Below are 15,190 nucleotides of genomic sequence, written 5' to 3'. Positions count from 1 at the left end.
TAAAGTATGAACAATATTTTCTTTCATATATAATGAAATAGGTGACACCTGCAAATAGGGCACCCACAAAAAATATATTTTACAAGATTCCAAAGATAAATCCTCAATTTCTCCTCCACAATACAATTACAAAAGGAGGAGATGAGTTTCAAATTACATGGAAAGTTACAAACTCTGGATCCATGAAACTCACATGAAAGTTTCAATTTCAAGACCCCATCATATAAACCTAACATAGAGAAGAAGAAAACTTTTGCTTGCCTTTTTCTTTTCCTTGATGTGTTGTTCCCTTTTTTTTTATTCTTCAAAAAGGATGAAACTAGGAAGAAAGTAAAATTTTCACCATCTCTCAATTATACATGACACCTTAAGTAACTCATCAACAACTTCCATAAGACCAGTATATACATATAATACAAATAAGATTTAAAATTAAGATTAGCTCCTTAGTCCCAAAAATCTCCTCTGCTCTTAGAACTTTGGAGATTCTTAATCCTCCTTTCTGACTTTTTTGCTTTTCTCTTTCTCTGTTTAAAATTGAGTTAAGCAACAGCAGAAATGCTGCAGTTGCGCCTATCCCTGCTGAGGCAATCAAAACCTTCGATCCTCACTGCAGCTGGGGTGTGACCAAACTTCATCCTCACACAACCTCTAGCTGAGGAAGATGGTGAAGGGGGTGCCAAGGAAAATGGAACAAAATTCTCAATACCATTACCAAATTGCTCATCTTGGATCACAGGGTTTGAGGCTCTGCTAGGTGGAGATCCACAGTAAAATGGGGGTGATGAAGCCAATTGCCCACCAGATCTCTGCAAAACACACCAAATTAAAGGAACCTTTGGTTAGATTTCACATTTCTTTCGGTCAACAACAACAAAAACAACATCCAAACTGCATGATAGAGATGTTATCATCTCCATTCCTTTGCAATCAACACCAAATCTTCTATTTGTTACATCTTTGAGAAATTACATGGACCACCCATCTTTTTTCTCATTTAAAATACTTTCGAAAAAAAACAAATTTAAAGAAGAAAACACCTTTCTTTTCAACATGAGGATTGAGACAGAAAATAAAAATACCTTAGAGAGAATGATGTCCATAAGCTCAGCTCCAACTCCGGAATCTTCAATTTCCGATTGGTAGCTGTTGGTTTTTAGCAACAAATATAAAGTCAGAAATTTTACAATTGATTAGAAAAAGCCAACATCAAAAATAAGAAATCATATAACTTTTTTTCAAAAAGAAGGGTGAATACCTGATAAAGGGTGGCCTCAAGGGTCTGATGTGGTTATCAAAGGTTGAGTGGCTCATGAAGCCCGATCTTCGAGGTTTAGGGCACACCACTGATTCCATCCTCATCTCCTCGCAGGTTGTCAAGGCCTTCTTCTGCTGATAACCACACTGATTCATCTTTTTCGTTTTCCCTTCACAACTCAGAACCAAGGATCTTGACAAGGAACACCTGCGACATCAAACACAAACAAATCAATTGTTTTTCCACAGGCTGCTCACAAATCTGAATAAAAACAAACCAAATCTAAAAAAAACATCAACCAACACACACAAAGAAACCCTTTTTTTCCAAGTTCTCTTTCATTTTTCCCAAAACTCGTACAACCCCATAAAACAATAAAATTTGAGAGATGTAACAGAATCCACAGAGACCCTTTTGCTAAAAGCCTCTAAATTGAAGAACTTGGACACACAAAAACAAACCCCAACAACCTAAACCCAGATTTCAAATCTCTGCAAAAGCTTAAGCTTTCAAAAAGCTGACTCAGTTTTAGAGAGAAAAATAGAGAGAGAAAGTACCTGAGGAGACTCAGAGGCTCCTCCAAGAGGAAAAGAGGACAGAAAAACTGGGTGAATGAATCAAGGGAGACACGAGAGCGAGGAAGGGAAAAGAGGTGGCTGGGTATTCATAGAAGATGACTGTGGGGAGAAAAAGAAGAAAAACAAGGGAGAATGATAAAGTGGAACAAGGTGCAGCGGTCATAACATGAGACCGCATTTATAAACCATCAGATAAACGAATAGTGGGGTTGGACTTTTGATTGGGTGACGTGGCGAGAGATCAGAGATTTGATGGAAATGGAAAGAGACAGGGAGTGTGTGTTTTTTCCTTTTTGACCTTCCTGTATTCATGAACCTCTCTCTCTGTTGTTTTCTCTGTCCTCTTCTTGTACGGTGCATAAGGAGCACCGCAAACTCAATCTAGAGATATCAATCACACGAACATGCTCTTTCCTAATATCACTAAACTTTTTTTTCCAAGAGAAATAAAAGAAAAAAACTAATTATCATAAATTCAGCAATTATTTAACACAAATATTTTGTCGTAAAAATATTCATTAAAATCTATTTTAAATTCGGATGCTAAATTACTCTGTTTTATTTTTCTTACTTTTCTTTTAATACCAATAATATATTTTTTCCTATTATATCATATAATAGGAAAGCATTAATAATTATTTTCCATTATGAGTATTTAAAACGAGAAAAAACTATATAGAGTGAGCATTGAGTTGTGTGTATCTTTTGTTCATGACAATTTTGGAAACATCGTGGTCTATTTAGTCACATTTCCTTTTAATTAAAACATGCTAAATTGATACACCATTTCAAAGTTATATATGCATTATTAATCCATCAAAAATCAATTCTAATCTATTCTAAATTCTAATTAATTGTTACCTTTTAATACATTCTACACTTTATTCATATTAAATTTAATAGCTCAGTTTTCTTAAGAATTGAAAATTTAATATATTTTTTCCTTTTATAAATCCCTGAGCAAATTATAGAAGTATAAACTAATGGAAAAATGTAATTACATATCTATGAAAAGTAGTAATTCAAAAGGATATCTATTTATTGACTCAATTAATTCCTGACAATATTATTCACATGTAAAAGGATATATATATCATTCATATTAATTATTTTTAGGTAGATTTTTTTAGGATAAATAACAGACATAAATTTGCTAATGAGAAAAATATCATCAATTGAAGAATTATATTTAGAGTTTATTTTTGTTAGTTTATTATATGTTCTTATTTAAAATAATAAAATTAAAATTATTTTTTGAAAATAAATATATTCCAATTAATTTTATCTGTATTAATATTTTGGATTATATTTCATGGTATTTTTTTGTTTAAATTTATATTTGAAAGAGTAATTTTTTATTTTTTAATTATATAATAAAATTAAAATATCATTGGTAGATGAAAACTCTAATTTATTGAATTTTACCAGAAATAAATTATTGACTTCATTCTTATTTCCAGTCTAATAACTTTTTTTGAAAAAAGTTCAAGAAGTATTAATTGAAAGTTTTTATCTAATTATTTCGTAAAATGTTTGTCCTCTTTGGCACTGATTAATAAACTTGTTTAGATAAAAAAAATTATAAGTTTATTCTTGAAAAAAAATTAAAAATTTGAAATTTATTTATTTATAAGTTAAAGTTAATTATGTATAAGCTGATTTGTAAAAATTATATTACGTAAATATTTCAAAATTTTATTTTTTTATTTATTTATAAGATAGTTTTAGATGACTTGATTTTTTTCTTTTAAAAAAGTTAAATATTGGAATGAAAATATCTCAAACCCATCTATGCAATTTATTTATGGTATATTTCAATAGACAAAAACATTAATTAAGCACATTCAATTTTCTATACAATCACATCAAATATAACACCTCTTAACCTAAGAACATGCTTCGTGTCGTTTATCGTAAAATGCTAAAATTATATTATAATTTCCGATTAAAAACATAAACAAAATACTTTGGCTAAGTTGAAAGTGCACTATCTAAAATGACTAGAAAAAAGTTCTAAAAAAAAATCAAGAATAAAATGAGTTTAAGAAAATTCATTTATCTCCTAGCAGTTAAAATCACGTAAGAAAAAATATTTTACCAAAACTATCTCCGAAAATTAAGATAAACAAAAAACTTTCTGGCAAGAAAAAATCGACACTAACTACAATGAGTAAAGTTGTAACGATAAAATTTTCTTCAACGATTTAATTAATAGAAAATAAATAATAAAACGATAAATTATTTATAATTGTTTGAAGTACCTTAATCCATCCTTTGAGTCAATTATGATTGTAAATCTTTTAAAATATATTTAAAATGTACTTGTTTTAAAACTAAGTGAGAATGATAACTATACTAGACATACATCTTAAAAATTAGATTATATTTGAAATTATATTTATTTTAATTATATTAAATTGGATTGAGTATTTTTTTTCAATTCCAAATTAATTTAAATTAAGTTCAAATTATTAATTATATTAAATTTAAAATTAATTGATTTGATTTTGACTGAATATGGTGAAATCCATTCTTTCGTAAATATGGTTTATTTATATTTAGTACGAAGTAGATTTTAACTTTGTTAAACTTAATTCAACGTTATTAAGATTCGACACAATTAAACTTCATATGGACACAATTTATTTTGGTATCATGATTCAGACTCACTTGACCCAATCTCTTTAGATCCAACTTAATTCAACGTAATATAGGTTAAACTTGATCCAGTTTGACCCAATCTGACTTTCGCCTAACTTGACTTAGTTTTACCTAGGTGTGGCCTAATTTGGCTTAACTTGGGTGCACCTTGGTCCTATCCAACTTAACTTAGGTCTAGTTTGATTTGAGTGTGACTTAATCCAATTTTTAATGGATCCGACTTGACTTAATATTTTATGATTTGAATCAATCTAACTTGATATTGTATGAACTTGATCTATCGATTTTGGTTTACTTGAATCTAACTTAAGATATTTTAAAACTTGAGTTGACTTATCTTCACCTTAATAATTTTTTTCAAAATTAAAAAAATATGCAATCTAAATCCAATTAATTAAATTGGACTTAAAATAAAAAAATATATAAATTTTGATTTTAAATAAATTCTATGAATTTAAAAATTATGAATTTAGTTTAAAGATTTGAATTTCCCTACTTATAATACAAAATTATTAAAAAAAAACAAGTCAATGTGAGTTAATAAACTTTATATGCATGATTTTAGTAAATAATTCATTTTAACCAATAATTTATTTTTTTTAAAAAGGTAAAGAACACTTGTCATTGAAGTTAGAGAGTAACTATGTCTTCCTCTTCAAAATTTCAGGCCCTTTCATCTTTATGCTTAACACTTTTGTTAACAAGTGTCTCTTCAAATATAAAATACCTCAATAATTTTTAGTGCAAAATTTTTAGGAAAATAATGTGATATCTAGATAGGATGTGTATTATTATTATTTTACTCTATACCTAATTTTGAAGCCAAATGCTAAATCAATGTCTCATGTATGTAGTGAAGAAAAGGAACCAAACAACAACCAGATGTTAGCAAATACATATCAATAGTCACTACATGTTATATAATAAGCCATTCAAATCAAATCAATACAAACTCCAACAATTCATTATTTCTTTTCAAATATGTATTTCGATACCACAATATAGTCTCATATAGTTCAGGAGTCGAAATCAATGACAATTTATATTTTTTTTTTCTTTAACCTATAAGACACTTTTTAAAGATAAAACTGTGACGAAGTACCGACATTCAAAATGAACAATACCTCAAATGTGATGATTGACCCTAACTATACTATCTCTTGAACTTGATAGTTGGGACAATTATTTTGTTTTACATTTTCTTTTCTGTTCTTGTTATAAACGTAACCTTCTGAAAGAGGCATAGCAATGGAGGAGAATGGGCACACCAACTATTAATGAAGCATAAAAAACAAAATGCACAACATCGAATCTCTTATCTGCAAAACCAAAGCTACCATGGTCGCATAAATTAAAGGCAAAAGTAGCATCCATGCTTATTTTTTAAAACATGCATGACATATGAAGCAGTGTTTCGTTTTCGTTGCAGCAAATCGACAAATCATATCAGTTAAGTAGATCATTCCAAAAAATATCTGCATCTTATTTACTCCCAACGATTATCTTTATTTATGTTAACTTAATCTTTAAATATAATTATAAATATATGATCTTATTTTAGTTCCTTTTTTGTATTTTGATCTTCGTATTATTTTTAAATGTAATCTTTATCGACTACATGTTATAATTTAAAATGTATTTTGAAATATATATGTAATGTGACATGAATACATTATTGTGTCATGATTTCATTATTATATAATAATAAAGAAAACATTTAAAAAATTGTTTAAAAATAGTAATTTAAAAAAAAAATATTGAATTGAAATAGAATCACAAGTAAGATCGTATTTTACAATTTGTAGTCCCTCTTGTATTGGAAAGTAAAATTGAAATGGTTGCTTAATCAATTGCATTTCTTACAATATTTATCTTTCAATGTAGGAGTCTTTAATAATTACTTGTGATAATTACAAAAAGTTACATATAATTTAATCATGTTCATTTTACATTAAAACCTAATAAATAAATCAGATATACGAGTGTAATTATAATGACCATTATTTTAGCTAAAATAGAAAAAGAAGGTTAAGATTGAATAAGGAAAATATATGTTTTACTAAGAATTAATTAATTATTTATGGTTGATAATTTAGTCTCCTTATACAAATGTTACAACTTTTAATAGATGAGCAACCATTGAAATTAGAAGCACTACACTATATTAAAAGCATGTCGATAATGTATGTTTTTAATTTTTATAACACTATGTAATGACAAGTAAAATAGTTTTTATAATTCATTGTTTCTTCATACATTTATTTTTGTGATAGTTTTTATATCAATAATTATTTAAAGTTGTCCAAAAACAACATAAAAAATACTATGAAAAAAACAATAACGATTAAGAGAAAAATCATCATTGATTTCAACTTATTTTAAATGACAATTTTGCATGAAAGTATGACAAAAAATAATGATAATTATGAGAATAAGGGTTATTATATATCAACGAAGTAATGATGGTTCAAACATTATTTGAATAAATTTTTAATGACAATTGAATCAACCATGATTTCAGTACTGTCATTATAAATTATCAACTACGTTTTTAACAGAATGTTTACAACTTTAAAACTATAAAAGATAACATGTGTGTTCGGTTGAACTTAGGTTACATTTTATTGATAAATTCCCAATTAAGAGCATAAAATTGATTTCAAAATTTATGAATTGTTTTTTACATGTAATCAAACACACTGCTTATCTATTTTGATAAAAAAAAAGTAGTTATTTTTTGTTAATATAACGTGTCTCCAAACAACTAGGAATGTATAATTATAATTTATACGAAAGATGTAAAGAACAGTTATTTCAGATTCTCAATAATTGTATTGTAATATAGATTACATCGTTAAACATGCTATAGGATAGACTTTCTTTTAACCAAACAGATTAAGTAAGTCAATTATTAAACAACCAAGTAGGTGAATATATAAATAACCAATAGATTCATCTATCTTCTTAAAAAGAATTATTAATCCTAGAAGTTATGTAGTGGCTAAACTACTTGTATTAATCTTCTTTCTTGTTAAAGTGCACTTGTGAGCTTGGTTAAAAAACAAGGTTCCAATACTATTTTTCTCTTTCTCAGATTGGGTCCAATATGACAACAAAACGCTGAGCTTTGTACGGTTTGAGAGGTCGATCATTTGTTCCAAGTGTTAGGCTCGACAAGTGTGCACTATGTTTCTTTTTGCAACTTGGTTATTTGGTTTTGCTTGTACGAGAGGTTAGTTCTTCTTTGTTGTGGAGCCATTTAGCGATTCTTGCTTATCATGACTCTTTTTTGTGAGGGTAGTGAATTTTTGCTTTGTTTTGACAGGTTTTTATCCGTTGTAGGGTGTTTAGAGAAGATGTTTGGTATATTTATATTGTAAAAGGACTAGAACACACATTTATGTTTCTTTTCTATTTAATTTATTAACTAAACATAATATATATACATAATTTTTTTAACAATATATAATATAAAAATTAAGATTATAACCACCATTAACATAAAAATTAGCAGAAGCAAAATGCTTGATGGAATAATTAACTTGTGTAAGAATAAAATAATGCAAAAAGAGACAATTAAGAGATAGTTTGTAAAAGTATATAATGGAAGAAAATAAAAGTGAATTTTAAACCTAATTCAATAAAATAAAATCAGATTATAAGATGGAATTCATATCTCTTGTATATTATAAAATGATTTTATCTCTAATTGACGTGAGATCTTTAACCATTATCGTAGTTTCATAAAAATATAGTATTGTTGTTGAATTTTTCTATTGATGTTTTGATTATATTCTTTTTAGAAAATTAGAGATAATATTATTCCTTATCTTCACTTTTCTGTTTTGTCAAATTTGAGTACATTTTGGTAGTGATTAGTAGTGATCTTAAAATTCTTTTGTCGATTAAAATGTTGACAAAGTAGAGTGTGTAATGAACTAGAAAGTAGTTTGAGAAGTGTGATTGAATTTGGGTTCACATGGAAACAAAATTGACTGTGAAATAAGAAACAGTGTGATGGTACAAATGATGTATAACTGCATACACCTAACTTGTGTTAGCTAAGAAATGAGTCCACCATGTTAGGTAGGTGATTGAAGTTCATGTTTCTACCCCAAGAACATGCCACATGATTGCATTTCACACCCTTTCTAATCTGCACATGAATCATCATCACAATCAACCAAAACAAAAGAAATAGAGCTGTTCACAACCATCAAAGAGGAAAACTCACGTAGATAATCTCACACACCTACGTACACACATTCGTACATCACTCTCTTTCTTCTCTTATTTTAGATTTTATATTGATATTTCTTTTATCTAAAGATATATATAAGGTAATGCAAATCTAATTTTACGAGTCGATTAGGTAAGATTGAGTTAGAGTTAAAGTTCACTTTTTAATATGGTATAAGAATCATTTGAAATTATTGGGAAAATTAGAATTAATTCTTTTTTTTGGTGTAGATACAAATGATGGACACTTGAGAAAGTAATAAACAAATAAAAGAAAATAGAGAAAAATAGAATAATGGCACTGAGAATTTTTAACGTGGGAAAACTTTCTCAACTTGAAAAGTAAAACCCATGAAACCTAGTCAAAAAAATATTTTCACTATGAAAATAAGATTACAATGTTTGTTTCTCTCACTCTATGAGGATAACATTTAATCTCATCCAAAAAAGATGAAATACAATGTCTCTCTAGCATCTTAAGAAGGAATACTTCTCGCTTGCTTGTATTTCTCTCCTTAACAAGTTCTCTTTATATAGAGAATGAGAAGAATGATAATGGATAATTAATGTTTATCACATTTTCAAGATATCTTGTATGTTGAACTTCATAGTCTTCAAAAGAGATATAATTTCAAGACTTTGAAATGATCATCATTGAATATATTCAATGGATCAATTATCAAGATTCATTAGTCATGGTCCCCATTAAATTAAGGAGAGGAATTCCCAACAAGATTCTATCTAAGAATATATATGTAGTTCTATGCATGAGTTAACATGTTTCAGCATGAAAGAGTGTGTTGGACTACCTATAAATATATAGTTTCACGCACAAAGTGACAGATCTCGACGCATGAAAGAAGTGTGTTGAAGATTTCACATCAACTATAAATAAAGACATTTTATAGTATATAAATGAGTGCAAACATCACATTCTAAGATGATTTTGTAAAGTTGAGATAAGCTTAAAGTACCAAACTTAATACGTCAGTAATTTGTTTTAATAAAGTAAAATCTTTTATGTATTGTACTTCTATCATTGCTTAAAATATATTACTTAGAGTGGTATATAAACGGGGATGGTTGTTGTGAATATTAAAGTATAAGAATATTAATATTGTATATAGATGTAGCAAAAATGTATTCATGAACCATATTAATCACCTCTAAAAAGGAATCCAAAGTGTAAAGTGGGGCTTATATATTCCATTTAAAAAGTGGAAATGAAATGACAAATAGCACTTTGAATGTTGGCAATGGCATGTGATTCGCAGATGAAGATGCTAACAGTGGGGATCGCACCCTTTTCCTTTCTCCCATTTCTTCTCTTTTCTGTTGCTTTTATTCATACCATTCAATTGGTAGGGACAACTTCATTTCTACCTTTCACCTAATCTTATTTCTAACTTATATAAGCAAACCATTCCATTATTATTTGTTCCGATGCGTTAATATAGTTTCATCTCGCTCAAAGTCGATACCAAAGACAGTTGTCGATACCAAAGACAGTTTGTATACTTCTTCTTTTTTCAATTCACCGAAACGTTTTTTAAGGACAAAGTTATGATAGAGTATTGATCTCAGTTGTCGGTGAAGATAGTAAACTCTTTCCCTTAGTCTTCGACTGGAGAGCTATTGTTCTGGTACGTCCAATATAGTTTTACATTGTTCAGAAGTCAAGGTCAAAGATAATTTATATACTCATTCCTCTTTTAACCTACCGAAAAACATTATTAAAAATTTAATTGATTAAAAAATATGTAAAAATTGAAAAATTTAATGATAAAAGACATAAAAAAGTTGAATAATTGAGTAGTAAATTTTTTAATAAGTTTTTATATTTTTTTAATCTTTGTCATGAAAAAACATTTGAAGTTTATAGTACTATGATGATTTTTCTTTATTCTTTTTATCATAGGCAACATTTCTATAGATTTCTACATATCTTCCTTCCAATTGTTTATTATATTTGTTCTTTAGAAACATGTCTAATTCTAATATATCTTAATTAATACGAAATTCTTTAATTTTTTTGTGTGAATAATTGATGGGCCATCATATAGTCATTGGAATGATTTATAAGATCTTATTAGTTGAATATTAGATTCCGTTCTTGAATTAAAATGTTGTTTAAAGTTCATAATTATTTTTAGAAAGAAGGTAATGGATTTTAGATTGTGTAATAGAGTCAAACACGCGTTAATAGTCTAATTAATTAATCAATAATTTCATTCAGTTTCTTTGACTTAATGCTACTTTTACTTATTCAATCTATACAACTATAACCATCAAAATTATTCACAAATCATTTTAAATTTTGATTAGAAAATCTAACTTCAAGTTTCGTTTTGGAGTTTTTCTTTTTTAACAAAAATAAATAAATTAAATAAGAGTAGTTTAGATACCTCAACTCTTATATAAAAGACATTAATCAGATATCATTTAAAAATCAATTATATTTTTTTCTATTTCTTTTAATTCTTTTTATAAAAAATTTATAAAAATATTTTTTTTTAAACCAAAAATACTTCAAGACCTCATATAACATTACATGATATCCAGAATATCTTCCAACAAGTTTTTTCTTCAAATCATATTACATGGTACCAAAAGTATCTTCCTAAATCCTATTGAAAGAATAAATAATTTTTTTTTTGTTTTCTTTTTATGTCTCTTAATTTTATATTTTCGGTCGTCTTTTTGTAAATTTTGTGATCATTTTTTCATGTATTTTACTATTAAATTTTAAAATTTGATTGATTTGTTAAATTTTTTACGGGATTATAACATGTCGCAAGAAGAAAAAAAAAATCAAAGCATCATTTTATTACTGGTTACTATTTTTTCTAAATAACGTCATATTGACCATTTTTAATTTTATCTTGTACTTTTCATGACTCGTTATTATTCTGTTACAAAAATCGAAATTAGTTACACTTTTTAAAAGTTCTTTTTAAGGACGATTTCTTTGTTGAAGACGATGCTACATTTTTTGGCTGGAAAAACATATGCAGCTTTTGCTTCCTGCACCCCTTATTTACTACTGCACTCCATAATGTATGACAAATAGTAAAAAATGTCCTTAAAACACTAGTTGTCTTCTTTATTAAGAAGTTTCATATTTCTCTAGAAAGTAAGTATTTATTTTTTTAACTTTATGAAATTAGTGTTACGGAAATCTCCAATATGCCGATAAAACAAATGTAGTAGAAAAGTTTATTTCAGATGAGGTAACACCAATAATTTCAACTAAGAACATCCTATATCTTTGTATGAATTATTTGTTATGAATATTATGTTAAAGGAATTTAGTAGTTTCATTGAATAAAGGTGTGTCTAAAATATATTCGTCACTATATTTGTACCTTCATTAAACTTATACCAATAAACATACATGTGTAGTTAAAGTAACATCATAAATGATTGCATTTCAATTTTATGACCTTGTTTTGATCTACAATAGACATAGTTTGAATTATAAATTTGCTTTATGTTTATGGTGGTCACATTCATCTCATTATGTTCCTTAATTGTTATCAAAATATTTTTAAACTTCACTGACCTCTTTGTCATATGAACAAATATGAAATTCTCATTACATGTTAATATATCAATATAGGAATGACCTACCAACGTATCAACTAAGTCATGATCAACCTTTTTTACTGAGTCCAAATGTCATCTTAGATAACAAATATCTACAAAATCATAGTATAACTTTATATTTCATTCACAAAATACACCTTATAACATTTACCTTATTTATTGTAAATACACAACTACATTCTTATGACCTACATTTATTATATAATTCATTACAAGACAAGCATACTCTACAACATCATTTGATATCCCATGTAACCATTTTCATTCATATTAATTATGCAAAATGAAATTTAAGTGGAAAAAAAATCCAAAATCTACTAACTTTTATTTTATTTTTCAGAACACCGGTTTGAGAGCTAAAAATATGTATTTTGGAATGGTGAATTCAAAACATATATTTTACCTTTTGGTATGTTCTCCAAGACGTAACATTATTATTCTGAAATATGTTTTTCAACACCTAAAATTATTATTTCAGAACATAAAATTACTATTCTTAAATATGTTTTGTAGAATAAACTTTGAATATTGCCAAAAAAGAATTGTTGTTTTGAAAAGTTTATAGATTTTTCATTCCAAAATACTTATACAACACTTTTGAACAATGCACTTTCAAGTGTTTAAAAAAAATAATTTGAAATAATTTTTTTCTACTATATTTTGAAATGTGCTTTTTGTTGAAGTTTAAAAACCACAACTTTCAAGATACAATAATCTGGAAAAAATTCATTTTTCAGAAACCCTATTTCCAGACTCCAATATATGGTAATCCATTCTACACCATTAAAGCAAATCCTTTCATACCTTCTCCACGTACCCTGGACTAAATTACTTAAAAACACCACCACAATCACAACCACCACACCTCCACAACTACCACACTACCACAACCACCACACCCCATACATCTACTTTCAAGCTTCAAGGAGAAAATTAGCAGTGGAATGACACTAGTGAAGGAGAAAAAGGTTTGAAATAAAATGTCAAGGGGAAACCTAGGTATTTCAAAACTTATGGACGTGCAGATAGCAAAAAAGGGTTGCAGGAAGCAAAAACTCAAAACTGTATGTAAAGTTGGGCCTCAATTGGTCGTCCCAATTCTTTTATGTATTTTTTCTCAAGAATTATATCCAATTCTTGATAGGTTTAAATATGAATATATACAATAAAAAATAAATTTATAATTAAATGATACAGAAATGTTAAAATAATTATATTAAAAATTGTAATGTGATTTGTATCACTACAAGAAAATCATGAAATAGAAACAAATTTTAGAAATAAAAAATAATTAGTTACTACCGTGACTAAATTAGAGACAAATTTAGTGACTAAATAAATTTTTGGTTTCTAAATTAGTTTATATTATTGTTAGATGGTTTCTAAATTGGTATCTAATTAGCAACCAAGGTTTTTGCTACCAAATTTAGAAATTAAATAATTGGTAGTTAAAACTAATTAACTATTTAACAATAATAGAAACTAATTTAGAAATTATTTTTTTTAATTTTTAAAATGGTCTCTAATTTAGTTACGGTTACAACTAATTATTTTGGAATCTAAAAATTAGTTTCTATTTTATGATTTTCTTTTATAAAAAATTGTGAGTGATAATATTTTGTTTTTTTTTTATCTGTTTACGCATGTAGACATTTACTTTTTTGTTGCATTCATTTATACGTGAGTGCTAACAAAATTCGAGTTATCGAGAAAGAACAAAAAATGTTTTTATTAAAATGCTCAAATAGTGTATACTTCTTTTACAAACATATTTCTTTAATTTTGCATGGTTTTGGAATAAAATAAAGGGCACTGATTGAACTTTTACTTTTCTGATTGCAGGCAATATTTTTAAAAAAAATATAAATATAAAGAGTGATATAATAATTAAAGAAGAAAGATAAAAAGAAATGTAAGATGGTAAGAGCACTTGATTCAAGGCGGCTCTCCAAAAAGCCCATGCATTGCTCTTTTTGTTTTTTAAACAGTATTTAAGAAACATTTTACAATTTTTAGATTTAAAAAAAGTTAACTTGCCCATTAATTAATTAAAGTAATTAACAACAACTTTGTACTATTATACAAAATGTTAAAAGTGATATAAAATAGTCTTTAACAACTTGTTAGAGCTACTTGACCAAGATGTTATGAGATAAATTAAAAATAAATAAATCATTACAAGAAAATTAATAAATAATAACCAAATTTAGAAAAAAATAATTAGTCACTATATTAACTAAATTAGATACTAAAAAATTATTAGTATCTAAAGGTGTTTCTATTATTAATAAAAATTTATAAAATAGTTTCTAAATTGATATCTAAATTAACCATCTAGGTTTTAGTTACTATATTTTAAATTCTAAATCAGTCTCTACAAAACTAATAAAAACTAATTTAAAATATAAAGTAGTAAGTAACTAAAATATTGGTAATTAGGAGTTAGATACCGATTTAACAATTATTTTATAAATTTTTATTAATAATAGAAACTAATTTAGATAGAAGTAATTTTTTTCAGTTTATAAAATGGTTTTTAATTTTTTCAAATAGTAACTAATTATTTTTACTTTTAAAATTAATTTTCATTTAATAATTTTTTTTAGTAGTAGATGTTACCTAAAACAATATTTTTTAGGTAACTATAATATTAGTACACAATATTTTATAGTTTTGTTTAAATCTTTGTTGAGAATTTGACTGATATTTCTAATGATTTTTTTTAATTATTATTAATTTTCATTTACCAAACTCGAATGAAAGATTTTTCTTAAAGATAGGTTAATATATATATATATATGTATATATATATATATATATCATGATGAGTTGATCCTTATATGCTACG

The 15,190-nt window shown here is 26.6% G+C and overlaps 1 protein-coding gene across 1 annotated transcript; it reads right to left on the bottom strand.

Moving 5' to 3' along the window:
- Window positions 1-2,329, bottom strand: LOC137838025 (uncharacterized). Its single transcript, XM_068647235.1, has 4 exons — window positions 1,816-2,329; window positions 1,259-1,465; window positions 1,083-1,146; window positions 1-809 (listed from the first exon to the last, which is right to left on the bottom strand). Exons 2-4 carry the CDS (start codon window positions 1,411-1,413, stop codon window positions 543-545), a joined length of 486 nt encoding a protein of 161 aa, XP_068503336.1. The 5' UTR covers window positions 1,414-1,465; window positions 1,816-2,329; the 3' UTR covers window positions 1-542.
- Window positions 2,330-15,190: the final 12,861 nt, after the last annotated feature.

This window comes from Phaseolus vulgaris, chromosome 4 (genome assembly GCF_000499845.2).
Source record: "Phaseolus vulgaris cultivar G19833 chromosome 4, P. vulgaris v2.0, whole genome shotgun sequence".
NCBI lineage: Eukaryota > Viridiplantae > Streptophyta > Magnoliopsida > Fabales > Fabaceae > Phaseolus > Phaseolus vulgaris.
Note: the sequence above shows the minus strand (reverse complement) of the source record. Positions and strands in the feature narration are given on the sequence as shown.

What these genes read in the sequence shown, in the direction of transcription:
- LOC137838025 (XM_068647235.1), bottom strand. Translation starts at nt 1,413, where the DNA reads ATGAATCAGTGTGGTTATCAGCAGAAGAAGGCCTTGACAACCTGCGAG. An exon ending in TTGAGGCCACCCTTTATCAG is followed by an intron (nt 1,147 to 1,258) that starts GTATTCACCCTT and finishes AAAAACCAACAG; the next exon opens with CTACCAATCGGAAATTGAAG. An exon ending in TGGACATCATTCTCTCTAAG is followed by an intron (nt 810 to 1,082) that starts GTATTTTTATTT and finishes TGTGTTTTGCAG; the next exon opens with AGATCTGGTGGGCAATTGGC.